This window comes from Panthera pardus, unplaced genomic scaffold (assembly GCF_024362965.1).
Source record: "Panthera pardus isolate Hobbes unplaced genomic scaffold, ASM2436296v1 HiC_scaffold_7, whole genome shotgun sequence".
In the NCBI taxonomy this organism is placed as follows: Eukaryota; Metazoa; Chordata; class Mammalia; order Carnivora; family Felidae; genus Panthera; species Panthera pardus.
The window spans coordinates 13,775,507-13,802,103 of NW_026527002.1; the positions used below are offsets into that span (position 1 = coordinate 13,775,507).

At 42.8% G+C, this 26,597-nt stretch overlaps 1 protein-coding gene and 1 long non-coding RNA gene across 2 annotated transcripts; both read right to left on the reverse strand.

Annotated features, from left to right (window-relative positions):
• Positions 1 to 5,757: 5,757 nt before the first annotated feature.
• LOC109250252 (uncharacterized) lies at positions 5,758 to 6,808 on the reverse strand. The gene is made up of 2 exons (XR_002072941.2): positions 6,545 to 6,808; positions 5,758 to 6,436 (listed from the first exon to the last, which is right to left on the reverse strand). It is a non-coding gene; the product is annotated as an uncharacterized LOC109250252 (long non-coding RNA).
• Positions 6,809 to 7,029: 221 nt separating this feature from the next.
• Positions 7,030 to 26,461, reverse strand: GGH (gamma-glutamyl hydrolase). The gene is made up of 9 exons (XM_019421256.2): positions 26,257 to 26,461; positions 23,006 to 23,117; positions 18,787 to 18,837; positions 17,428 to 17,512; positions 14,390 to 14,528; positions 11,996 to 12,102; positions 11,824 to 11,914; positions 9,456 to 9,593; positions 7,030 to 7,265 (listed from the first exon to the last, which is right to left on the reverse strand). The coding sequence occupies exons 1-9, from the start codon at positions 26,363 to 26,365 to the stop codon at positions 7,141 to 7,143; spliced, it is 957 nt and encodes a 318-aa protein (XP_019276801.2). The 5' UTR covers positions 26,366 to 26,461; the 3' UTR covers positions 7,030 to 7,140.
• Positions 26,462 to 26,597: the final 136 nt, after the last annotated feature.

Sequence of the window (26,597 nt, forward strand, 5' to 3'; positions counted from 1 at the left end):
CCCTGAATATCAAACCCTCTTTGGGGGAGAGACCAGAGCGAAGCCAAAAGAGATGAAGTATAAAGGGCAGGGTGGCTGACGACCCAGAGGAATTCTTACACAGGAGGCCTGTAGGGCAGCCTGCAACCTGGGCAACGGGGGAAAAAGTGGTTAAAGTATCAGCCTGTGCTGGCTTTAAAGTCCCCATCCTGCATGCCCCACGTAGGCAAACACCGCCAGCTTTTACCAATGGGACACCTCACAGCCCGTAAAATAAGTCTTGACATCGTGTCTTGGAGACAAGGCATGCCCCAACCGGAACGTTGTAAAGGACAATCCCCGCCCCCCCCCCCCCCCCGCCCCCCGGAGCTGGGACACTTATCCGGGACTCTCCTGGCTGTAGCGGCCTGTTCACACCACAGGCACTCTTCACTTCGGTCCCTGACTCCAGGTTCCATGTTCCAGTGACTCCATCACTCTTGTCCTTGTCCTCTTTGCTCTTGCACTCTCTGATTCCCCCTGTATACTTGGGCTGCATCCACCTCACTGCCCCCACTTTGGACCACATTAAATCGGATTCCTGCCCTGTCTGAACCCTCGACCCACCTGCCGCACTGGCCAATCCTCGCCACCGAGGCTAGGTCCTGGCTGGGCCATCCAGTCCTCCCAAAGGACAAGGACCCAGCCAGCTAGGATGGCCACATACGTAGCAACACAGAAACATGTTTTTGATCCAGTTAACTAAATCCAGGACACAAATTATGTCTGCAAATACATGACAAGGCACTAAGGGGAAATAACAGAATTTTTAATTCAATTTTTTTCTCTTATCATGGTTACATTATTATTGTTGTTCTAAACTCTATTCTTTTTTTTTAATTTTTTTAATGTTTTATTTATTTTTGAGACAGAGAGAGACAGAGCATGAACGGGGGAGGGTCAGAGAGAGAGGGAGACACAGAATCTGAAGAAGGCTCCAGGCTCTGAGCTGTCAGCACAGAGCCCGACGTGGGGCTCGAACTCACGGACCGTGAGATCATGACCTGAGCCGAAGTCGGCCGCTTAACCAACTGAGCCGCCCAGGCGCCCCTAAACTCTATTCTTAGTTCAAACTTTGTTTTATGTGTCTTGTCCCCTCAACAATGGAGCCAATCATTATTGTTAATTACACCAAAAGATTTGCCTATATTATTTACTAGCTCCTTTGTCTCAGGATCAAGACTAGTAAAGAGGAACCAACTCACTTAGATCCTTCTGACTAGAGAAGAAAAAAATGTAAATGCTCATCTTCACTTCAAGTTATTTGATACAATTTAAAGAGAAAGGACAGTGTTAACTATTGGCAAAGTAAAGTTACTATTCTAATTGCACAAATTGAAAAGTTTTATTTTCTTATTTAACTTTATAAAAAGTGGATGAAATATATTTTTTTAACTATCAAAGAATATAAAAGAAAAAAGAAGGTATTCACTGTGGGTTTAAAATCTTGAAAGACAATTACATGGGATATGAAGTGCTCAGAGTATGGGTAGAAATTTTCATGACTAAGAGAGTATATGATTTGCCCAAGATTACATGAATGACAAGAGATGGGACCAGACCCCTGGTCTCTGACTACCAGTAGACTTTCCACTCTCATCCAGCTAGGAAACTGGATGGAAGATGTGACATATAAGCCAGAGAAGAAGAAATTTTGATTTTTACTTTTTAAAAATATTTTTTCATGTTTACTTGAGAGACAGAGAGAGAGAGAGAGAGAGAGTGAGAGAGAGAGAGGGAGGGAGTGCATGACCATAAGAGGGCAGAGAGAGAGGGAAAGAGATAATCCCAAGCAGGCCTGTCAGTGCAGAGCCCGATGCAGGGCTTGATCCCATGAACCATGAGACTGTGACCTGAGCTGAAATCAAGAGTCTGCCACTTAACCAACTGAGTCACCCAGTCTCCCCAGAAATTATGATTTTTAATTTGCCAACAGTTCAGTGTGGTCCAGGGATAATGTGGCTGACCTAAAATAAATATCGGTTGGGTTTCGTTAATGGAAATATGGAGTCTACCCATTGCCCACCATGATTATCTACTCTCCCGTTCTGAGAATCTCTGATTCTCTCAAACTTTTGAGCTTCTCCCCGAAAAATTACCAGGATGAATTAACTTGGATGCAAAAGATGTTAAAGTGATATTGTAAGTTTCTAAAGACAATTTATATGATGAAACAGAATGACTCTAAATTAGGTTTATGAGAAATTATAGTAAGTGTTAGAGAATTAGAAGCCTAGAAACATGCTATATTTATGCAAAAAGGAACAGCTTCAATAGAAAAACTAGTGATTAGGAACTTTTCCTTAAGTCCAAAAGGGAAATAATGACACGATTTAGAGTACATTTGGTTGAGACACTTTAATCTATAGGGGAAAAAATCCAATGTCAATGTTTGTTTAAAGTGCTTCTCTTGCATGTACATTGCTTACAGTAGATGTTCAAGGAATACTTCTTAATTGATATTGTGTCTTCCCCGCAGGTGTCCCCAGAAGCATTTTTCATTATATGAAGCTCTGGTTCTTTACCCATCCAGAGAAAAACCCCGCTAGCCTAAAAGTTGCTCAGTTAGGTAGAAGGGGAATGGGGATTGGGAATTTTGTATATAGACCACAAATTTATGTACATGAGACTTCCTGACCCTTAATAGACACTTAAAATTGTTTGTTTCCCTTCTTTTTACCAGGTCTTTCAGGACATTCTCTTAGGTCAGAGTAGGAAATATCTAGTATTAGGTATAAATCTATGTTTACATAGCCATTAGGGTTTTTTTTAAATGAGATATAATTGACATACAATATATTAGTTTCATATATTAGTTTCAAGTGCACAACATATTGATTCAATAAACCATTAGTATTTAAATAAATACAATAACTGTGTTATTAAATGTTCTTTAGGTTTCCGGTAGCCTCCTAAAATCTACTATTCTAAATGGCTGGATGTAAACACAGTTGGTTAAACCTTAGGTTAGCTGGTTCTCTTCTGACATCTAGTGTTTCTGACTCATTACTGCAAAATACCTCAGTTCATTTTAAACTGCTGTTGGAAGAAAAATGTTACATAGAATAAAAACTTTATTCATTTTATTTTTTCAAGTTTATTTCTTTTGTGAGAGAGAGAGCAAGTGAGCAGGGGTGGGGCTGAGAGGGAGAGTGAGAATCCCAAGCAGGCTCTGCACTGTCAGCACAGAGCTCGATGTGGGGCTCGAACTCATGAACCATGAGATCATGACCTGAACCGAAATCAAGAGCCAGATGCTTAACCAACTGAGCCACCCAAGTGCTCCCTCTTCATTCATTTTAGAAAGAAATTTGTTAAGTGGAGTAAAACTACAAAATAAATAGTAACACAGCGTCTTTTTTTTTTTTTAATGTTTATGTATTTATTTTTGAGAGAGACAGAGATAGAAAACGTGAGCAGGGAAGGGGAAGAGAAAAAGGGGGAGAGAGAACCTCAAGCAGACTATGTGCTGTCAGCACAGAGCCTGACACAGGGCTTGAACTTAAGGACCGTGAGATCATGACCTGAGCCGAACTCAAGAGTCAGCTGCTTAACCGACTGAGCCACAGGCGCCCCACAAAGCTTCTGTTTATTTCTAAGAGGCAAAAGACTCTTCTCTTAGCTCTTCCCATAAGAGAAAAGTGCTGCATTTTCTTGCTAGTCTGACAGGACAGAAAGACCCAGCACGTGCGTGGGCTGTTCTCTTACTGAAGAGGACGCAGGGGGAATGAGAGAGGCGGCCCTTACCGCGGGCCTGTCACATGCCGGGTGCTGGGCTTGAACGCTTCACTGTGAGCTATCACTGTGGTTTTTTTTTTTTTTTTTTTTTTTTTTAACGTTTATTTATTTTTGAGACAGGGAGAGACAGCATGAACAGGGGAGGGGCAGAGAGAGAGGGAGACACAGAATCTGAAACAGGCTCCAGGCTCTGAGCTGTCAGCACAGAGCCCGACGCGGGGCTGGAACTCACAGACCACGAGATCATGACCTGAGCCAAAGTAGGATGCTTAACCGACTGAGCCACCCAGGCGCCCCTTTAGAAGCTTTTAGAAGCTTTTACAAGCCACAGGACCGTCCTAACCACAGAAACTCAGCCTGACAGGGTACTGAGGATTTTCGTACTCTGCGGTGTGGAAATGGAGACAGCCAACAGCCAACGTGCCTTCATAAAACATCTCGTGTCAGGCCACATGTCACATAAACTTGTGGGCACTCAAAGACATCTGGCTGAATGGAAATGAGTGTTGGCCTGTTCTTTGGAGTCCAACATTCCCATTCCATCTGGGGTGTTTCACGTAGGTGAGAGGTTGGGAAATGCTGGAGGTAATGACCTGTCAGTTGTTCCCCCAAAGCCCTTAGACGCTGACGGCTGTAGGCTGGAGAAGGATCCACTTTAGCGGTCTCTTACACGTAGAAAGCAAGCCACACTTACCCGATCCTTCCTCCTTTTGTTCTTTCTTCCTTTTTCTTCCAACCTGCATGTTCCCCCACTCACACTTGGTCTTTCAGCCTCTGTTTCTTTCCCCCAACAGAGAAGTTTTGACACTCAGTGTGGCCCGCTGACCTGCTAACGCTTCTTTAGTGTTTACTTCTTTAAGCTGTTGTCACTGAGCTTCTTTAAGCTGTTGCTACTGAGCCAGGCAGCATCACCTTTGGGCCCAGGCAAGTGGAGCCCCTGCTCCAGACCTTGCCCATCAGGGCCCCCCACTTTGGACAACACTTTGGACAACCTCCTCAAAGTTGTCCAGGCCCCTTTCTAGTGCCTGGAACTGGTCAGGGTGAAGTGCTATCCGGGCTAGGTACCCCACACCTGGACCTGGTCCTGTGTGGGTCTGGGTCACCGGAAGTACTACCTCAACATTTCATAAGTGCCCCCACAGTGGTGACAAGCCAGCCATAGCAGAGCTACACGGTTAGGGCACTTTGAGCCCAGCCAGACCCGCCTGGGCCTGTACTCCCAGTTCTCCCCTTCAGGAAATGAGCGAAACCCCACTCATTCAAGGCAACGAGGTGCCCTGAGCAGCTTTCAGATTCATTCCTATGCAATTGTCCAGGTCCTGTGGCCAGACTTCAGTTCCAGGAGGGCCGCCTGGCAAGCACAATATTCCTTTCACAGGATTGCACGAGATTGGATGGCCAGAATGGTGTTGACATGTTGATTTTAAGTGACTCTCATAATGGGCACAGGACAAGTTCAGGTGTGTGGTTATCGGAGATCTACTGATCCTTGGGCTTGAGCCACTTGTTTGGGCCTGTATATTGGCCCTTACACATCCGTCTTCCAACTACAGTGTCACCTCTAGTTTACAGAATGCAAAGGCATTGGGTGGCAGCACCCATCTCTTAGCCTCCATGTCTCTGGCCACTGGAACCCAAGATGGTCAGTCCACTCTTCCCAGGAGCTCCACATGATGGGTCGGGCAGCCCTCTGGGGCAGCTATCTATCTCCCCCTAGGGCTTTCCTAACATCAACAGGCATTTCTAATCCGTCCTGTCTTGCCTCCACTGATGTAGCAATGTCAGGCTGCCCTGGGTCAGTCTTACGTCAAGCTAGACAAGAAACAGACGTTCCTTGCCTGGATGGGACCGCTCTTCTCACTTGCCCTCGGGCCTCCTGCCAAGCCTCTGGCAGGCAGTAGTATGTGAAAGGCAGGGATATTGTCAACTCTGAAAGTGATCCCATTCTTGGAATACAGTGAGTCTAGCATAAAAAAAAAATAATAATAATAATAAAACATGGAAAAATAGAAAACTGAATTTAAGTAAAATAATGGTTTACATTTTCTTATATGTGTGCTCATCACCAATGAAGCCCAGTGAGAACCTTTGGGAGCAATTAGTAGCATTCACAGCGGAAGGAGGGATGATACAGCGTGAGGAATGACACGGTCAGGATTTAGCGTGATTAGGGAACTTCAGAGACAAGGAGATTTCTATCTCAATACAAATGGGCTGGAAAGAACCCTGGCAGGATAACAGTCGCCACCTTTTTCTAGTAGTGAGAGACATGGAATTAGCGAGAAATGGCACATCTGACAAGACTTACCAGAATCTTTCTGCTCACGGATAGAAACTAAATCTGCCACACTTCTCCTAAAATCCCGTGAGCTGACTAAATGTGTTATTCCCTTTCAACCCCTATATTCTGTTTGGATGTATTGCTCAAAGCTTACGGTTTACCTCGGTATCTTCAGATTATTGTCCTTATCTTTCTGAACCTAAAGTCATTCATAAGCTCCTACATCACCTTGCCCAATCACTCTGTTTCCCATGTTTCTACTCCAGCAGCAGCTCTGAAGGACTAAGGAGAACAGAGGCATAGACGCGGTCTGTCAAAAACAGTTCAGAATGTCCTGTCTTCTATTTTTGTTGTCCTCTAGGAATTCCGAAATTTCAGAGTTGGCGAGGGTGTACAGGACTGAGGGATGGAAGAGGGAAGCACAGATTGAGAAATAGATTAAAATGTACCCCCAAAAAATGTTGGGCAGCTTTCAAATTATTTTCCATGGAAACAAAGTTTACTCACCAATAGTCACAAGTATTTACTCATGGCGTACTGTGTTAGACGTTGTGAGAGAGAAAAAGTTCAAGACACAGGCTCAACTTTCAGGAGGCGTGCAGTGTAACTGTGGAGCTGAAAAGGCAGAAGACGAAATGTATGTATACACACACACTCACACCACACCCTCTCACATACACACTCTCTCACACACTAATACTCCCAAAACTCAAACAATGACTCCCAGTGAACGAGAGCTAAGATTTAAGAAGGGTCTTCAGCAAGGATGGGGTGGATGGTTTGGGGGTGGGGGGGAGTGGGAAGAGGTACTTATTTCTATAATCAACAGGAAAAAAATAAAATATTTGGATTTTCAATGCATTTATTTTAAGTTTCACATAAAATCTTTTCCATGGAATACACTGTGATTTTTTTTATCTGTCTCACTGATTAATTTTCAAATGTGATATAAATATTCAAACACACTAAATGAAGAATCAGAACCAGGAACATTACAGAAAAGGAATCTCTGTGGCTTTCCATTATTGCCATGAGAAGCAAGTTATTGCAACAGTTTAATAGTGGAATTATCCCAAATTCCTGTGTTAACACATGGCAGGCTTTCAATCAAATATATAACTTTGCTGAAATGATGAGGAAATATTTCCAGTATAAACTGGACGGAACTGATAAATCAGTGCTTTATTCTCTTCCACGTCAGATTCAAAATGATGACTGTTTTTCCGAGCTGCAAGAAAAAGAGTGTTCATTTTTAAAAAGTATAAATAATCTTCAAAAGGCTACTTTATAACATGGCTTCCTATAATCAGCATTATTAAGCAGGAAAATACTACCAAAAAAGGAGAAATATCTTACAAGAACTCCCCTACATAATGCAGCATTGATTCATTACCTACCGAAAAAGAGCATCTGTATTTGCCCCGCACCAGATCCAGTGTGGGGCTCCCTCTCCCACTGACTCAAACACTTACAAAGGGCCTACTGTGTGCAAGACTTGCTGCAGGGCCTGGGGACGGAAATATAAACAGGGCAAGGTCCTAGATGCAAGAAGCCTAGTCTAGTAACCACACAGAATTGTATACTGTGATGTTTTCATGGTCTATCTTCTTGAGATGCTTCAAGAGCGAAGAGAATGGAGATGTTGGCAAAACTGAGGCATACGGAGAAGTGAGAGGCAAGGCAGAAACGGGGATAACAAGGAGGAACACAGAAGTTGGCTGAAGTTTGGGGCGCCTGGGTGGCTCAGTCAGTTAAGCATTGGACTCTTGGTTTCAGCTCAGGCCATGATCTCACGGTTCGTGAGTTTGAGCCCCACACTGGATTCTGCACAGAAGGCATGGAGCCTGCTTGGGATTCTCTCTCTCCCTCTCTCTCTGCCCCTCCCTGGCTCTCTCTCTCTCTCAAAATAAATAAACTTAAAAAAAATTTTTTTTAATTGAAAAAAAAAAACCAAAAGAAGGCAGCTGAAGTCTGGGGGCGCCTGGGTGGCTCAGCCGGTCAAGCTCCCGACTTCGGCTCAGGTCATGATCTCCTGGTTCGTGGGTTCGAGCCCCGCGTTGGGCTCTGTGCTGACAGCTCAGAGCCTGGAGCCTGCTTTGGATTCTGTGTCTTCCTCTCTCTCTGCTCCTCCCCCACTCAAAGAAATGAATAAACGTTAAAAAAAAAAATTTAAATAAAAAAAAAAGAGAAAAGTGAGCTGAAGTCTGAATGTGAAGCAGTGAAGGCTCAGACTTTCTCCTAAAGTGAAAATAAATATAGGCTTTGTGGCATTTTTAGAAAGAAGGATATTGGGAAATGAAGATAAAATAAACAGCTTTGCCACGTGATAATGCTGCAACAAACCGCCTACGCCGTTCTCATTTTCTCTGAATATGCAACAGGAAAATGTTACTTGGGATTAGCACTGCACAGGAGACAATTTTTTTTTTTTTTTTTAATTCGGAGTTTTTGTCATGAAACTACCCATTCAACTGAACATAATTCTAAACTGGAGAGAACTGAGGAGGTAAGTACTTTCCTCATGAGTGTGGCCAGGAGGGCTGATAAAAACATAGGGCAGCTTGGAGACAGGGTGCAAACACAATGGGCTGGAGTTCACGCCTCGCCAGAGTATGCCGTGTCCCTTGCAAGTTGCGTTTGTAGCTCTGTCCCATAGCTGTGTCACTCAACTGGAACCTAAGCATCTACCGCCAAATTCTCAGTTTTACCCATAAATGTAACAGCATGAAAATGCCTGTGTTTTCATCATGAAAAAGCCCATGAACTTTCTCCAATGTGCCAATGCCTGCAGACAGGCAGCCTTAAAATCACAGACTGATGAGTATATACTCAATTTATGTAATTTTCTTAGAAAAATGACATCTAATTCTCAGAGAATGTTAAAATTAAAGCATTATTCCCACAATGACGACTCACAGGGAAAACATTTTTTAAAAAAATCTTCAAGAAAGAAAGAAAAACAAAGAACTCAACAATCTTCATGCTGTTGTTCAAGAATTCAGCACATTTTTGGGGCGCCTGAGTGGCTCAGTCGCTTAAGCATCTGACTTCAGCTGAGGTCATAATCTTGCGGTTTGTAAGTTTGAGAACCACATCGGGCTCTCCGCTCTCAGTGCAGAGCCCGCTTCGGATCCTGTCTCCCTCTCTCTCTGCACCTCCCCCCCACCCAAGAAAAATAAAGTAAACATTAAAAAAAAAAAAGTTAAGTGCGCTTTAGATTGTATAATTAACTGAAATAACTGTCCTGATTTTATTTGAATGTCTAATATCTCAATTTCAGGGCTTTCCTATGATTTAATCTTTTTTAAAGTTCAACCTATGGAACATCTACAGAGCCAAGAGAGTATAGGAAGTTCAGATGAGGGCAGTTTCCTCCAAAGCTACAGTAGACTAATAAAGTTATATACCCGCATATTACCTTCAGCAACAAAGAACTCCGCTAAATAAAACGCCGCCATCACAGCATTCGGAGCATGAGAAATCCCTTCTAACTTCCCCCACTCGTAAGGTGCTTTCTCTGGATGCCACTGGACACCGTATACTGGGTACCTGTACCCTGCATGAAGAACACAAACAAGTAAGTGAGGTGAGAATGCTCTAAGCTGTTACTTACAATTCAGTTATGTTTTACACCCTAGGGAAAACATTATTTTATAATTCACAGTGTCAGGGTAAAATTGCGCTCATTCTCTCAGAGACAAAAGAATTTCAGCTCAGAATGTGAACATTCACAGTACATTTCCCTGGTTTTTCAACCTTTTACAATTTGTAGCATGATTTGCTAGGTAATCAGAGAAGGGTGAAATAGTTGAGCCTCTGAGTATAACCCAGTTAAACAGTCAGGTGCCCGCGCGTGATTAGTGACACAAGTTTCTTCCACAATGGGTCTGTTTTCCCCCTACCTCATGCTGTGTTTTCATTTCCTCCCATAACGTGATCATATGAGAATGAACCATGCTGTGCATTTTTGGTGTCCTTTTACATAAGCCAGTTTGTCTCAGCCTAAACTATGTCTCTGTGGAAAGGTTCCTAACTTCATAATTGGTGTTTCAGAGGGGTCATCAGAGGCCACCTGGAAAGTGACTTTGTGGACAGTTAGGAGGTTACTGAGGAGTCTAGGTAGAACGTGGTTAACACAGAAGTCGGCCAGGGCTAAGCTGGATGCAGGGGAGGTAATGTTTTCAACAGGCATTTGGGGAACAGAATGTTGCACACATTTTTTAGATGTGGAGAATGAGGGCAGGAAGTCAAGGACAACATCCGAGTTTCTAACCTGGGATGATTTGGGAAATGCCAATGCTATCATTAAAGCAAAAAAACAGAGGAAGAAAATAGTGTTAAGGAGAAGGTAACAGGTTCAGACTTCAGACTAGGCTGACCAACCTTCCCCACAATTTCCCAGACACTGTTTGTAAACCCTTGGACCTCTGACCTCCCCCAAGAGCAAGCCAGCAAAAAGACCAATCTTTGAATAATAAGAATTATATCCACTTTATTTCAGTTCATTCCACTCCAGGACCCTGGCCTCTCATGTGGCACAGCCTCACTGACTCAAAGACTGTCTACTATTTCTGTAAGTTGTCATGCATTGTCCTTGCTTGCACATTAGTGATTTTTTGGCTTTGACGGCTCATTTTCCTTAAAGTCTCATCATATGGAAATCCCTTCAAGTCTGGAATAAATGCAGTTTCCTCTGGGGCGCTTAGGTGGCTCAGTTGGTTAAGCATCCGACTTCGGCTCAGGTCATGATCTCACAGTTCATGGGTTTGAGCCCCGTGCCAGGTTCTGTGTTGACAGCTCAGAGCCTGGAGCCTGCTTTGGATTCTGTCTCCTTCTCTCTCTGCACCCCCCCTCCCCACTTGTGCTCTGTCTCTCAAAAATAAACGTAAAAAATTAAAAAAAAAAAAAAAAAGTATTCCAAGACGTCTGGGTGGCTCAATTGGTTAAGCCTCCAGCTCTTGATTTTGGCTCAGGTCATTCATGGTTCATAGGTTCAAGCCCTGCATTGACAGCACAGATCCTGCTTGGGATTCTCTGTCTCCCTCTCTCTCTCTGACCCGATCCCCCAACCCCTTCAAAGATACATAAATTAACCATGAAAACAAGAAAGTACTCCATTTAACTCCCAGGGGTTTCGGCGTGAGTATCCCTACGGTCACTTCCTCAATATACTGGTATCCCCCACTTGCCAGAAGTCCACGTGTGCCACTTCACGGTTATGAGAGACTTACGTTAGTACAGCAATGGCGTTTCTTCATGAAAGTAAAAGCCCTCTTCGGATTTCTTTCACTTAGCAGAAATAGGTTCTAATGCAAGTCCCTCATAAAACCAAGGTGGCTTTAATGCGAACTTTTGGAATGTGGGGGGATACTCTTTGCTTTGTGCCATTTTGGTTTAAGAGTTTCATAGGAAGGTTCTACTTTGGGATAGTGGGGTATACTTGTGTTTAGGAAGATGCTTTTCTGAATGTGAATCATATTTTTTGTTGTTGTCTGCGGGAGAATCTATCATGGTGCTTAATCTATACCACTGCTAAAAACACAAGTCATTTTCTCCATTTCTATCTTTAGCTACCCTCCCCTTACTCTTTATTTTCCATTTCCCTGACCCCATTCTCGAAGAGGACCCAGGTAAATCACAACTCATTTGGAAAAAGTCGGTTTCCAAAAATGCCCTAGCTTCTATCTTCACACCCCAAAGTAACATGATTTTATAATTCATAAAAGAACTATAAAATGAAAATTAATATATAGAAACATAAGGTTTGTATGTGCCATGATATATACCTTCCATGGTTGAAATAAACTCAGTCTCGCCATCTGTATTTGTAGTTAACACATTGAAAAACTTCTTTAACTTTTCATTCATCGTAAAATTCTAGAGTATAAAAATAAAACAAAATAATTACTTCTGTAGTTAATCTAAATGCATTAATTTCATTGTTAATTAATGTGATACCGTCATGGAGAGGCTCCACTTGTGGAAATTTGCAGTTAGAGGTTCCAGTGATAATGACATCAACAAGTCAGCAGGAAAATTCTGGAACATTCTGCTCTGGAATGCACCTGAAATAATTTAAGCACAAGAGAAATGATTTAAACACAGGCAAAATAAAATCCACCAAAGTCACTGATCTAACAGCCAAAAAGAGGCCATTATTAAGACATAATCAAGATGCCTAGTTGATAAGCAAAACACATCATTTCCACATATGTTTTCTGGACAAGCACAAAATGAGTTTAACACACAAATTCAAATATGTTCTATAATCAAGTATTTTTCTTATAGAATTGTAACATGAATAACTAAAATCCTTCCAATATTATCATTATCAGGCTGGCCATAGAGTAAGCAGAGAATTTTAACTTGAGTTATCTTGAAATCAGGTACAGTTTACCACAGGAACATATTTTTGTTTTCTCAGGAAATGATCCAGAACTTTCAACATATTTTTAAAGGTATCTGGACTTTAAAAGGTTTAAAAATACCAACAATGTAGGGGTGCCTGGGTGGCTTAGTCGGTTAAGCATCTGACTCTTGATTTCAGCTCAGGTCATGATCTCGAGGTTCATGGGTTCGAGTCCCACATCAGGCTCCACGCTGATAGTGCAGAGCCTGCTTGGGACACACTCTCTCTCTCTCTCTCTCTCTCTCTCTCTCTGCCTCTCCACCATTTGCTCTCTCTCTCTCAAAAAAAAAAAAAAAAAAAAAAAAAAGAACACCAACAACGTAGAAAAGAACATTGACCAGGCCAAGAAATCTCTACTCAGTAAAGAGATCAGAAAAGAGCAGTTTACCTCACACCAGGCTCTGGAGTCTGATGCATAAACTCAAACACCAGCAAAAGGATAAAAAAGTTCTGATGATATGCAAGGCCCTGACGCCAGCTCTCCCTAAATGAAGCCTCTCATTCAGCATGCTAATGGCTTCCATGAGAATCCCTGCACCTCAGATAATAAAAATGCACTCAGGTAAGGCACTCTTCATTTTTTTTATAAACTGGGTTCTCACCACACACATCCAAAATAGATTGACCTAATACATGTGCTTCCCACAGAGCTCTTACGATGACTAAGTGAGATAATGTGAGAAAGAACTTTGAAAAATATAGAATATTCGATGGGTTCTATGTATAAAACTACTGCTTTCCATCCAAAATCCTTATGAGAACAAGATAGCGGACGGCACTCAACTCTGAGGCTCCAGAGATCAGATAACCTACAAGAATCATTACGTAGTTACACAGAGTGGTATGACAAAGAATTTGCCTGGTTCTGTGCCCTGAGTTCCTGACAGCTTCTAAAACTCTCAGAATTTCCTGAGAAATAGGAGAGTCTCCGTAATGCTAATGAGGTGACTCCTGGTGGGGCCCTAGGCAGCTTCAAGACGAGGCTGGTCATCAGAAAGGTCAACCACATGACTAGAGTAGGTTAGGACTTTGAACCAGCCTGACTTCCGGGGACGGAAGGGAGACTGGAGATTGAGTACAGTCACACAGCCCACGATTTAATCAATCTTGCCTTCGCAATGAAACCCCAGGAAAAAATTCCTGACATGCCAGGAGGGTGATGTGACTCAACAGGGAGAGGACACAGAGGTTCTGCACTCCCTCCCCAGATGTCACCTTGTGTGTATCCTTTATAATAAAAGTTAGCGCAGACACAGCACCTTCCTGAGTTCTGAGAGTCATTCTTGTGAATTACTGAACCTCAGGAAGGGTCATGGGAATCCTCAAAATTGTGGCCAGTTGGCGAGTAGTGTGGGTGGCCTTGCGGATGTGACTTATGGCTGGTGTATCTTGAAATAAGGGCAGTCTAGCTGGGGAGATAACCTTTAACTGGAGGCTGAGCTAACTCCAGGTGGTCAGTACCAGAATCGAAAGTACACCACAGCTGGGATTCAAACAGAGTACACAGCCAAGGGAACAGTGCTGTACTATAATAGTTAGAGCTAACATTTACGAGACTTGTGTTGAAAGCGTTTCACACAGTACCTGGAAAGCAGCGTCTTGTTCAGTCCTCACAAACGACCATAAGAGGAAAACCCTTAAAATCAGGAAATGAAAGCCGAGAGAGGCTAAGCCATGCCTCAAGGCAAACGCGACAAAGTAGGACTCAAACCCAGGCCCGACCTCAGAGGTCTTAATCACACACGGTCCCAGGAGCACTACAGGCAATGAGGGCTTCTCGAGCCATCTTCACAGCTCAGTGCAAAAGCGATCATCCACATCGTCAGCTTGTGTAAATCATTTAAGAATCAGTAAACATTATGAGCATTTCCGACGTGGAGATGTGCTACTTATGAATCCTGCCCAGGTAATATCTTTTAAAGGCTGGAAAAGACAGTACTCACCTTTGGTGAAGTTGAGCGGCATCGTAACTCCTTCCGTTTTCGTGAGCGTTAATAAGCACTCCCCACTAATCAGATACGAAAGCTCTTCAAATCCAAGGCATGTGCCCCACACAGGAAAATAGTCTCCATCATCGAAACTCTTTGCAGAGTGGAAGAGAAAACTAAGCTTATTCAACTTTTCGAAACAAAAATTATACATTTGGTTTGTCATGATGAGACAGGCACGTCATGCGTGGGTTTCTAAAGAACTTTCCAGGATCCATAAGTAGGCTACCACTTCATCTTTCCTCAGACCAAGCTCCTATATAATAATTCAGGTTGAGTCAAACTACCTAACCTCACCTGCGCCGGGAAAAAGACTGACATCTGCCAGGCGGCTACTAACCAACACAAGTAACAATCAGAGACTGCAACCACCAAAGGTAATGCTAGATAAACGCCCATTTATACATCTTCTACAAATCTTGTTGCTTTGGATGATTGTCTGGTTGGAACACACTCTGAAGTCCCTCCTCCATTCTAAGCATTTATAGTAATAGCTGCATGATTTAAATCAGATTTAAATCAGGGGAAAGCTATGATCTGGAAGGGAAGGAATGAATGGTCAGTAAGAATAAGGCCAAGCAAAAGTGAAAGAAATTTGCATAAAGTGAAAGTTGCCAACTAAAGAAGTACAAATGTATTGAGCTTCTTCAAAAGGAGTCACAACAATTAGCACGGATGGGGAGAAAGTTTTCCAGCAACTCCATTTTTTTGGCTGAGGAATGATTAAACCCATAGGTACTGATATTACCAACATGCGTTTTGCAACTTTTCTAAAAGCAGTGATTTTCCTGCATACATTGTAAAATATAACCTAACAGTCACTCATTTTAAGTGAGGAAATTGTTAAGGTTTCCCCCTTTTTTTTTTTCCTGTTCCTCGCTAAGAAAAATACAGATTTACATTAATTCCTATACTTTCCATCCCAAGGTAGGATTTCTAACACTTTATATGCAGGTCTGGCAAATTTTATTTTTAGAAGCTAGAGTTGCATACATCAAGTTGAAAGGTCATACTGCATCTATAGTAAACACAAAAGAGGGCTTAACTGTTCTGTGTCCATAAGTACCAAATTAATTTCTCGGCTAAATGTTAAGTCCTTGCTTGCTGGGACCACATCTTTTATTTTTTGTGGATCCTCCACAAAGCCTAGCAGAGCAAAGGACACAGAGTAGCAGTGAACAGATCTAACAGACTTCGCTTCTCAAGGCTTCTTCAGGGAGGGCTTTGTGGATCCCAGGAGCTGTAGCTAAATCAGTTCAAGGTGGCTGAGCTATTTTCCTTTGCTTTGAAATCTTCAGGTAGCTAATTACATTTTAAAAAGTAGACTTTCAGGGGGCACGTGGGTGGCTCAGTCAGTTAAGCACCTGACTCTTGATTTTGGCTTAGGTCATGATCTCATGGTTCGTGAGTTCAAAACTGCACATCAGGCCTGCCTGGGATTCTGTCTCCATCTCTGCCCCTCCCCTGCTTGCTCTCTATCTTTCTCACAAAATAAATAAAAGTAAACTTTACAAAAAAAGTAGACTTTTGGATCTTACAGATTATGTGTTTCTTTTTTTTTTTTTTTTTAATTGAACAAGCTAGTTACATGAGTCCCTGTATGCAAAAGGAAAAATAACTACTTTATAATGTCCATATGTATTTCCCAAATGCATTTTAAATCACTCACATTACAAAATGTCCACTTTGTTCACTTTTTTTAAAAAATGTCCACTGAGCATGTACTAAGTACATGGTAGCATGTGATATGAAATGAGGAACACCTCAAAAGGTGCTAGAACTGTGAAATCTGAAGAGACGTAAGTAGCTAACCTCAACATAGTCTGTCTTCTGAAATATAAGCTCCTGAAGGTCACAGATCCTGTCATATTGCAGAGTTGGAGCTAAGTAAATGTTTGAACTATTCTACAACAACACACTCTAAAAGTTAAGAGGGAGTGGGACACCATTCCAATTGGAGTTGGCAAAGCAACTTCTACAGAAGGGGAGTAGCACCTTAGTCTGGAAACACAGCCAAACTGTGCACTGGGGATAGAATGGAAAGAAACAGACTAAACCAATTTAAAAGTAAGAGGACACAGGGGCGCCTGGGTGGCTCAGTCGTTAAGTTTCTGACTTCAGCTCAGGTCATGATCTCAAGGTTCCTGAGTTCGAGCCCCGCACTGGGCTCTCTGCTGTCAGCATGGAGCCTGCTTAGAATCTCTGTCCCCCTCTCTGCCTCTCTCTCTCTTAAAAATGAATAAAACATTTAAAAAAAATTTTTTTTAAGTAGGAGGACACAGAACATATGCTAGGAATACCAACCTGGCTTCAATTATGTGCATAAAGAAAAGCTGGAAAAGTGGGGCTGTGGACACACTACATGTCTTGACCCAAAGACTATGATAGGCTACAGATTACCTAGCCTAACCATTAAAGTCTTTACGCAAGTATCTCAGATGTTAAGGCAGTTCTTTTAGGGAAATGTTTAAGGGCAGGGGGAGATACCAGGGCCAGCAAGATTATAGTTCAGGAGAGAAACAGTAAAGATCTGAAGTATGGTGCAAACGTGGGCTCAGTGTGAGACATCAGAAAGGAATCAAGAGGCTTTGGTGCCTGGTGACACTGTGGAGTCTAAGGTAACCGTTCAAGGTCAAATAGGACGGAGAGGAGCTTTCAAGAGGAGATGACAATTAGTAACATACGAACAATGCCTGGTTCATAAGACACAAAACAGCTTACTGGGCCCACATAAGGACCTGGATCATATTAATGAGCACAGACATAGAGGGCCAGTCTGCGAGACTCTGGTTCCCTGGACCAGCCAGAACTAAATGAAGAACACAGAAAACAGGTGACAGCTGCCACGAACTTTGGAGCTGGCAGCTCCAAAGGTAAAGCAGGATGAGCGAGGGAAATCGTGAAGGAAGTACCACCACACGCTTAAAAAAGCATTATCCCCACGGAAAATTACAAAAACCCATCTGGTATAATAAACGATGAACGATATCTACCTGTATGGCCAAGTTGTAAAATTTTTTGGCTGCGAGGGCGTAACCTGACTTCTTGAGATTTGCGCTTCCTCCAGGGAAAAGGATCCTGAAACGACATAAAAGTGGGTGCATTTCAACCTCACGCCCCACTGAAAATAAACTCTTTTTACTTTAAAACAAATTTTGCCTTAGGGCACCTGGGTGGTTCAGTCGGTTAAGCGTCCAACTTCGGCTCAGGTCATGGTCTCCTGGTTCAGGCCCCTTGTCGGGTTCCAGATTCTGTGTCTCTCTCTTTCTCTGCCCCTCCCCCGCTCGCACTCTCTCTGTCTCTCTGTCTCTCTCTCTCAAAAATAAACATTAAAAAAAATTTTAAATACATTTTGCCTTACCACATAAGTAACAGTATCATTAATGAAAGAAACTACAGCAAAAAGATAAAATATTTACACTCCCACACATTCACAAACTGCCGTAGTTAATACTTTTGTGCATATTCTCCTGCAATTTCTTCAATAAACAAGTTTATTTTTGAGATAGAGTATAGACAAATTAAGGATAAATAGGCAGGGGAGGGGAGGAGAGTATACAAAACTAGAAATCAAGTCGAGATAAAATTCCAGGCACAGCTAGGTTTAAATTCAGGGGATCAGTGATGGCAAAATCAAATGCAGGCTCATAATCGTGAATTGGTTTTGGCTCATAGAGAATTACTTTTAATCCTAAAGAACAAACTGGTCATAAAAATATACATGGGCTAGAAGCAAATATCCATGAGAATTTAATTTTTTTTTCATTTTTTTAAGTTTATTTATTTTGAGAGGGAGAGAAAGAAAGTGAGCAAGCAGGGGAGGGGCAGAGAGAAAGGGAGAGAGAAAATCCCAAGCAGACTCCATGCCTCAGCACAGAGCCCGAGGCAGAGCTCGAACTCATGAACCGTGAGATCATGTCCCGAGCTGAAGACGGACGCTCAAACAACTGAGCCATTCAGGAGCCCCTCGAACTACCTTCTGAAAGATCACCAATTCCGATCCCCAGACTTAGAACTTCTAAATCCCCTGAGCAGGCAGTATGCCATGCCATTCAAAGTGGCTTCAAAACATTAAAGACAAGCATTAAAGGAACAAAGATTATGTGACACTTAAAAAAAAAAAAAAAAAAAAGACCTAAATGTATCTACTATGTAGCATTTATTTCTTAGGCCACTTCCGGTCTGCAGTACTTTTTCAACTCTCAACAAAACGATTCCTAAAACGGAATTCAGAAAACTACCATTACACCACTACAAGATAGTTACATTGAAACATGTATCCTTTTATGTATTTTTGCAAAAGTAGATGACCTCCACCTCGTTCCCTATATCAAATCAATGCTTCAACTTACCCATTAATAGACCGGAAAAGCCTTTCATACTCTTCTTTGGTAAGATCAGGTCTGAAAACAACAAAAACAAGTATAAAACATCCATTTCCAAAACTTAAAGAAAAAAGACTGAAAATAAAGTCCCCACATTAATTAAAAAAAAAAAAGAAAGAAACATAATTCTTAAATGCTAGGCAATATCTCTCTCCCTTCCTAGAGATATTTTTTCAAACTACATGAAAATCATATACTGTAAGTATATCCTGTGTTGCTAATCAAACAAGTGAATGTGTTTTCATGTGGTCTCAATATAACTTAATATTGTGAAGTGTGTGTTAGTATGTAAAACTTTAAAGACCATGAGCTTTGGGCACCAGTAATTTCTCTGTTAGCTGGAAACTATCAACAACACGTAAGGATACTCAGTAGTTTTATATAAAGACTAAATAAAAAGATTTATGAATATGCCTACCTTAACTACAGGCAGTTTGGGCAGATAAAAAACAACACATATAAATGCCAAGTCCCTTCTTCATCCCACCCCCACCACTAACTGCAAAGATCTGGAGACCACTGTGTTTTCAAAAGTCAGAAGAGTTCCGATCTAGGGACAGACTACATGTACACCACTGTAGACCGGTGCAACTTGCCCAGGTAATTATTCGGAAGCTCCCTTCATCAGACCTCGCGTAAGGGTTCCTAACATCACCACGTTATTGACGATTTTACCCCCTTCTCCAGAGAAAAGTGATGGGATTAATCTGTGAAAATTTAGTTAGGTCATAGTAAAATGGGTTTTGCTCTTCCAAAAGTTCACAAAATGCAAGAACAAGAGAAGAGAGCATCGTGATTACGAAATTCCTGCAACAGCTTTCCTACGTTAAGCAGTCTTCTGGTTCTATAAGAGAATAACAAGACATAACGCCCTCTCAATCAGCCACAAAAGTGGGTTTCTGATCAAATGTCAACCACAGTCCATTTCTTTTTTTTTTTTTTTTTTTTTTTAATTTTTTAACGTTTATTTATTTTTGAGACAGAGAGAGACAGAGCATGAATGGGGGAGGGTCAGAGAGAGAGGGAGACACAGAATCGGAAGCAGGCTCCAGGCTCTGAGCCGTCAGCACAGAGCCCGACGCGGGGCTCGAACTCACGGACTGTGAGATCATGACCTGAGCCGAAGTCGGACGCTTAACCGACCAAGCCACCCAGGTGCCCCAACCACAGTCCATTTCTGCCCCAGGGAAAGTTTAAGGAACAGTTAGAACACCTCTCCCATTATTAAACACACTTATGATGCCCGGAACTTGGCTGTACTTTGTTGTGCTGGGTTTTCCTCAAAGTCCAAATGAGCCTTGCCAGTCCGGGTCTCTTTAGAAGTTCATAATAATCCTCCTCCCAGCAGAGAGCTACAAAGCAGTGGGTGATATTAATGGTGCCTACCATTATCTTACATGAAGGATACATGAGCAAGTGGCCCTGACTTGGGAAGCAGCAGGGAGATGAAACGTGAGTCCGCATTCCCAGCACCCTGCCAGTCCAATCTCCCCAGACTGTGCCAGCGACAAGGGAACCGAACAGTCAGGACCCAGAATCTTCCCCATGGATGTTTAAACCAGGACAGACAATCCTCACAGGAATGGATTTAGATCACTCAGCTACATTCCAGGGACTTCTACCAACTAGCCATGCATGCTGGTTTCAGTCATTTCATTAATTCTAAATAAATGGCTCCCATATTGTGCATGACCGAATTTTTGGACCCAGGTAATCACTTTTAAGGGGCTTAATTGTTGGGGGAAGGAGGGGAAGAAGTGTCATGAACTCAAGTGCCTCAGAGATCAGACAGCAAAAACAGGCCAGGTCATATTCTCTGAATATAGATGTTGCTTGCATGTTGTGATACTTTCTAGAAACGAAAGACCTTCTCAATAGGATACGAACTAGTTTGCTCTCTCGTTAACTAAAAGAAAACGGCTTAAGCCTGATAATGATGGTGGATGACACAGTTTCAGTGGCACAAAGAGGAGTGACAGGCCTTGTTGCCAATGTTGTTTTATTTGAAGTCAGCTCCATATCATTATCTTGGCGGGGGGAGAGAAGAAGGCCAGAAATTCAGACTTTCACGAAGGCTTCTGACTTGTAAATGTTTAAAAATGTTATAAAACGCTGTGTGAACAAAACAAATTTTTAAATCAAGAGGGGTCAATGCTACCCTTCAGGAGGACGCTGATCTTGGGTTCCACCAGTGGGGATTTAGCATAACCTCAGGGCACCAGGCACCTGAGAAGGCAGAAGGACAACAAAGACAAACCCCTTTACCTATTCCGGAATTTTCCTTGGGTCTTCCATCCTCCTCCTTACCCCTTCTAAGCCACGGAAGTTGACCCCCAGCATCCCAAATGCGGAAATAAACTCAACCTTATCAGTGTGGCCACTTCAGTCCCATTCTACATTAGGCAATCCTCTGTAGGTCACTCTGGAAATTTAGCTGCCATGGATCACATTGCTTTTGTAGGACTCTATGATTCTAATTGCGAGTGATACACCTTAAAATGAACTTTGGGAACCCAACCTGGAAATTAAGCTATGTGCTGACAGTCACACTTTCAGTGACTCCGTCATAAATGCCAGTATTCTGTTCCCAGTCATCAGGTTTCAAAACTTCCTCAGTTTCAAAACTTCCCCAAGTTTCAAAACTTCCCCCGTTTCAAAACTGGTCATTCTTGACTATTCCTCCCTGTGCCCTTTCATTCTATTAGTCATCAAATCTTGTTGATATTTTTAGAGAACGTTTACCCATCAGTCCTACAGCAAGCACTGCTCTAAGCCAAGCCTGCATCACTTCACACATAGCCTACCTCAACGGTCTCTGAAGTCGTCTACCTGCCTCTGTCTCTCCTACCTCCCATCCAGGTGATCAGCACTAATGTCCTAAAAAAACCACTTGCAGAGAAAGCTTCGGTGATGAAAACATTGAAACTCTGTTCTGAAGACTCTCTAAAGCCTCCTCGGCTCTAAAACTCTGGTGTTGGGGCGCCTGGGTGGCTCAGTCAGTTAAGCAGCCGACTTCATCTCAGGTCACGATCTCGCAGTTTGTGAGTTCGAGCCCCGCATCGGGCTCTGTGCTGCCAGCTCAGAGCCTGGAGCCTGCTTCGGATTCTGTGTCTCCCTCTCTCTCTCTGCCACACCCTGCCCCCTGCTTGCTCGCTTTCTGTCTCTCAAAAAAATGAGTAAACGTTAAAAAAAAAAAAAAATGTAAACTCTGGTATTATCTAGGTTCCAAATAAGATCTCACTTGAACAAATTAGATCTGCTACTAAAAACTGAAAGACAAGTGCCAAAAGCGAAAGGGGTAGAGGAACTTAAACGTAAAAGGTCAAGCAAGAAGATGACCCTCGTGAAGCTAAACATAAAGCCATGTTGTGGTACAACTCTCTCAGCTGTAATGCTTGCATTTTCATTATTAGTGTTTTATTTGAAGAGTAGCTTTCTTTGTTACAACTTTTTAACGTAAAATTAATGACAAAAACAGGTTTCCCAAAGCAAACAGCTGTGTTTTATGTGTGAAGTCGCTTATGATGGATAGGTAAGAGTGCCAGAAGATTGTAAAATACACTAATTTGGGGTGAAAAAATATTATAGATACTTGTAAGGTTTTGTTAAAAAATTCAGTTCTTTCCAAATCAAAATATGACATAAGTCATTTTAGTCTTACTAGGCCATTATATCACCAAAAGTAATGTAGCTCCTTTAAAACTGTAATAATTGTAATTTATACTGAATAATTGTAATTCATATTGTAATTTATGCTGTATTAGTCATTCACAAACATTAAAACAGAGTGTGAAGGTATTTTAAAAGTCATCTTCTAAAAACCTCTTTTATTCCCCAAGTGTTCCCGTATCCTAATATGATGGAATAAAGCTGGTTAAGTTTTAGATCCTTTTACTTCATTACTTTCCAAATACCACCTTTTCCGGAGTATAGGAAACTGTCATTTTGTTCTTTACCGAATGCATAGGACAGACTTCTAATAGCTTGGCAAATACAGCTTTATTCACACTTTAAACAATTTAATGAGAGACCCTAAGCATTAGATTTGTGGCAAAAATCAGGTGCAACGTTGCCACGTTTAAATGATGCAATCATAGCAAAGGAAACATGAATTTTTGAGGTAGATGATAATTCGCAATAAAGCAGGAGTTTTTTCTTTGTATGGTGTAAAAATATTGGATCATACCTTATCGGTACTACTCTTGCACCTGCAGACTCCAGATATTTTACATAGGATGCAGCAATATAGTATTTTCCCAGGCTTTTCATTTCCTTACTGCACGTTTGCATTAATACTCCTAAATTACAAAAAGAAAGAGAGAAAGAAAGGGTGGGGGAGAAAACAGTTTTAGTTTCAAGCAATTTCCTCTTTTTCTTACTCAGAAACGGAAGCACATCAGAGTAAAGATACCACTACCTTACTTGTTTAATTACCAGAATGAAACACCAAGCTTCCTCTATAAGTGCATCCATAAACTTTGAGAAAAGAGCAAGAGGAGGCTGACAGGAGTTTCAAGAAGCAGCCTCTTTCTTACCTCAGTTAGGGAGACCAAATGAGCCCCAAAGCAGGTTTACAATAGCACCAGCCTCCTTCACACAACCCAGAATCAATCTCACATCCTTAAATCTAGAAGGAGGCCTCTCCCCTCCCAAACACACTCAAAGACACATTGTTTCCTTGACAATAAAGCAGTGGAAATATACCTTCTTTCCACGTAGCTCCAGAATCAGCAACACTATGGTAATCTAAGCAACCAACATCTTGGCTGATTATAATACCTTCTTAAAAAGCCTGTCTGTATCCCTTCTTAAACAACCCACAACAACTCCAATCTATTCTCCACGTGGAAAGAGATCCGATCGTATCACCATTCAGTCATCCATTTCTTCATTCAGTACGTTACTGGATCATAATATTTACCAGGCACTGAACTAGGTGCTGGGGACACATGAATGAACAAAACACAAATCCCTCCCTTGTGGACTTTAATCCTAGTGTGCGGGAGGGAGAGAAGAGAGGACAAATAACTAACAAGATAAAAGGTTATAATATAAAGTCTGATGGCTGGTGGTAAATGCTAAGGAGAAAAAGTAGAGCGGAGTAAGAAGGTGTGTGTTGGAGAGGGGGAGGAGTTGGTCCCATCTATCCAGAGGTCCCATCTAGCCGGTCTCTTACATATGATGGCCAGGTAAATCCTCCCTGAGGATCCTCCCTTTCTGAGAAGGCAGAACATGACATTTGAGCCGCGGCTTCAGAGAGATGAGGGAGAAAACCATAGGCAAATATCTGGAAGAAAAAGGATCCAGGGTGTGGGAATAGCATGTGCAAAGGCCCTGAGTCCAGTGGGCGCCTATCACATCGCAAGGAGTCCATATGATTAGAGCCCTGTTTAAGTTTCTCCTTGTTTAAGCCACTGGGTGCCTAAACTTTCATAAACTCTGTAAGACCCTGTGTGCTCCGCCCCACCTCCCACCCAGGCTGCCTCTTATCACTGAAACCTCAGCCCCAGAAAGCTACTGGCATCCAGTATACAGCAAAACATGTCTGTTTGGAGAACACGGTATCACTCGCTGCTTCACCACCTGGAATACCTTCACAGTCTCTGTGGGCCACCTGACTGGAAGGGCTCCCTGTATCAATCACTTCTGTATTCCCAGCTTCTTGCAAAAAGTTGTCAGGCACTCAGTGGACATGTGCCCAATACCAGAATGTGTTCACTAGGACTGTCTTCCTTGTTGTGGACAGGCAGGATTATTTCCACTGAGAAAAATGAACTGTGGTAGGGAAAGAATTCGGGGGTGTCATCGGAAATGGGAGAATAGAATGGTACAAGGCAGGCAAGGTGAGGTGCCATAAAAAAGGGTCTGGGACAGGTGAACATAAGTACCAAGAAGGGGAAAAGTATATTAGAACAGGTGAGTTCCACCGTCTTCTCCCCTGCCCTGCCCCTTTACCCACATATTCACTTTTCCCATCTATGGGGGGAAGCTCAGGTCGCACATAAGTCCCTCAACATGTAAGTCCCCCCAGATTCCACCCATACTTTAAGACCATCTCACAACGTTTGTGATTTCCTCGTCTTTGAATCCTTTGCACTTCCGCATTCAATGTCTTGCACACAGTAGGTGCTCAGTTATTTTGTCTTAATTCATGTGACCAAAAGCAGACTCTCCCTTTTTTCTATATTTAACCCTGAATTACCACTGTTTCTAGGAGAGGGAAAAGAGTCCCCCTCTTTTTCCTTTTTGCCTCCTCTGTGTACTCACAATTCTCAACACACTACACAGAACTTTATTTTGAGTTAATTCTCCTGGGAGACTCTAACCGCCATTTTATGAAACCACCCAATTTATGAAATAAGGCATTCCAAGTTCTAAATATTGATATGAAACCCATTTGAGGGGCTCCTGGTTGGCTCAGTCAGTTAAGCGACTGACTTCGGCTCAGCTCATGATCTTGCGGTTTGTGAGTTAGAGCCCCGCGTCGTCCGGCTCTGTGCTGACAGCTCAGAGCCTGGAACCTGCTTTTCTGATTCTGTGTCTCCCTCTCTCTCTGCCCCTCCCCTGCTCATGCTCTGTCTCTCTCTGTCTCGAAAATAAATAAAAACATTAAAAAAAATAAAAACATCAAAATGTGAGCACTACTAGTATATATGAAAAAATACTCATTTACTTTCTCTTTAGTTACAGAATATGCTGTTCCTCTTCCCGGAAGATAAAAGAGTTTGAATGGCATAATACTACCTCGAAAATAAAGTCAATCTTAATTGTCTGACACAAATTGCTTTTGGTAAATTTTAATTCTAGGCTGATTGATGTTTCCTGGATAGCTTTCTCCTTCCCTGCCTTGAATGTCTGTTTGGGCAAGGCAAACTGATTTTACTCTTCTTAAAACATAAATTAGTTGAAAATGAAAAATTAGAAGCTTCACTTTCACACAGAGTAGAACTGACATTAGGGTTCTACTAGCCACTGCTGCCCTCCGGTGCTGAAGAATGACAAAAATCCAAACTATACCATAATTTCTTGATTATCTGGTCAATTCGATTTTTGTATGTATAATGCATTGTACCTTGAAACAACGCCCTCGCTCCGTGAAGCTGTAATAAACATAACGCATATACAGTTTGTTGAGTTAGTAGAAATTCCTAGCTATGTACGAAAAAGAAAACAATCCGCAGGATTCTTCCCAGCGCACCCTCCTCCCCTCCAACTTCAAGAGCCATACGAGTTTGAATCAGCAGGCAGCAGCAATATTTCGGCACGATCCAAACGGCGTCTGGGCTCGGCTCTTACTCGTGCTACAAATGAAGGCACCCAACGTAACCCTGGACTCGGGTATTTCCAAACCGGGACGCAGCAGCTGGAGCCCAGCGGCGGGAAGTGCCAAGGACGGACACCCGGCCCCAGCCCGCGGCTCCCGCCCAGCCTTCTTACCGATGATGGGCTTCTCGGAGGTGGAGGCGCGAGGAGCGCACAGCCCGGGGCTGGCCGCCCAGCACAGGAGCAGGCTCAGCACGCACAGCTGGCGCTCCAGGCTCGCCATCGCGCCCGCCGCCTCCCGCCGCCTTTCAAAAGCACAGCTGGCAGGACACCAGAGGCTGCAGCCGCGGCGACAGCGGCGGCGGCGGGGTGGGCGGTCCCCGGACCGCGCGGGGGCGGCGGGCTGGGGCGGGGCTCCGCCGCGGAGGCCTGTGGGAAATGCAGTTCCGGCGCGCGCGGCGGCCGCGGGGCCTGCGCGGAAGGTTCCGGGGGCGCAGTCGCCGCACGCGTCCCCT

What these genes read in the sequence shown, in the direction of transcription:
- GGH (XM_019421256.2), bottom strand. Translation starts at nt 26,365, where the DNA reads ATGGCGAGCCTGGAGCGCCAGCTGTGCGTGCTGAGCCTGCTCCTGTGC. An exon ending in GCAAGAGTAGTACCGATAAG is followed by an intron (nt 18,838 to 23,005) that starts GTATGATCCAAT and finishes TGTTGTTTTCAG; the next exon opens with ACCTGATCTTACCAAAGAAG. An exon ending in AGTGGAGCCTCTCCATGACG is followed by an intron (nt 11,915 to 11,995) that starts GTATCACATTAA and finishes TTTATACTCTAG; the next exon opens with AATTTTACGATGAATGAAAA.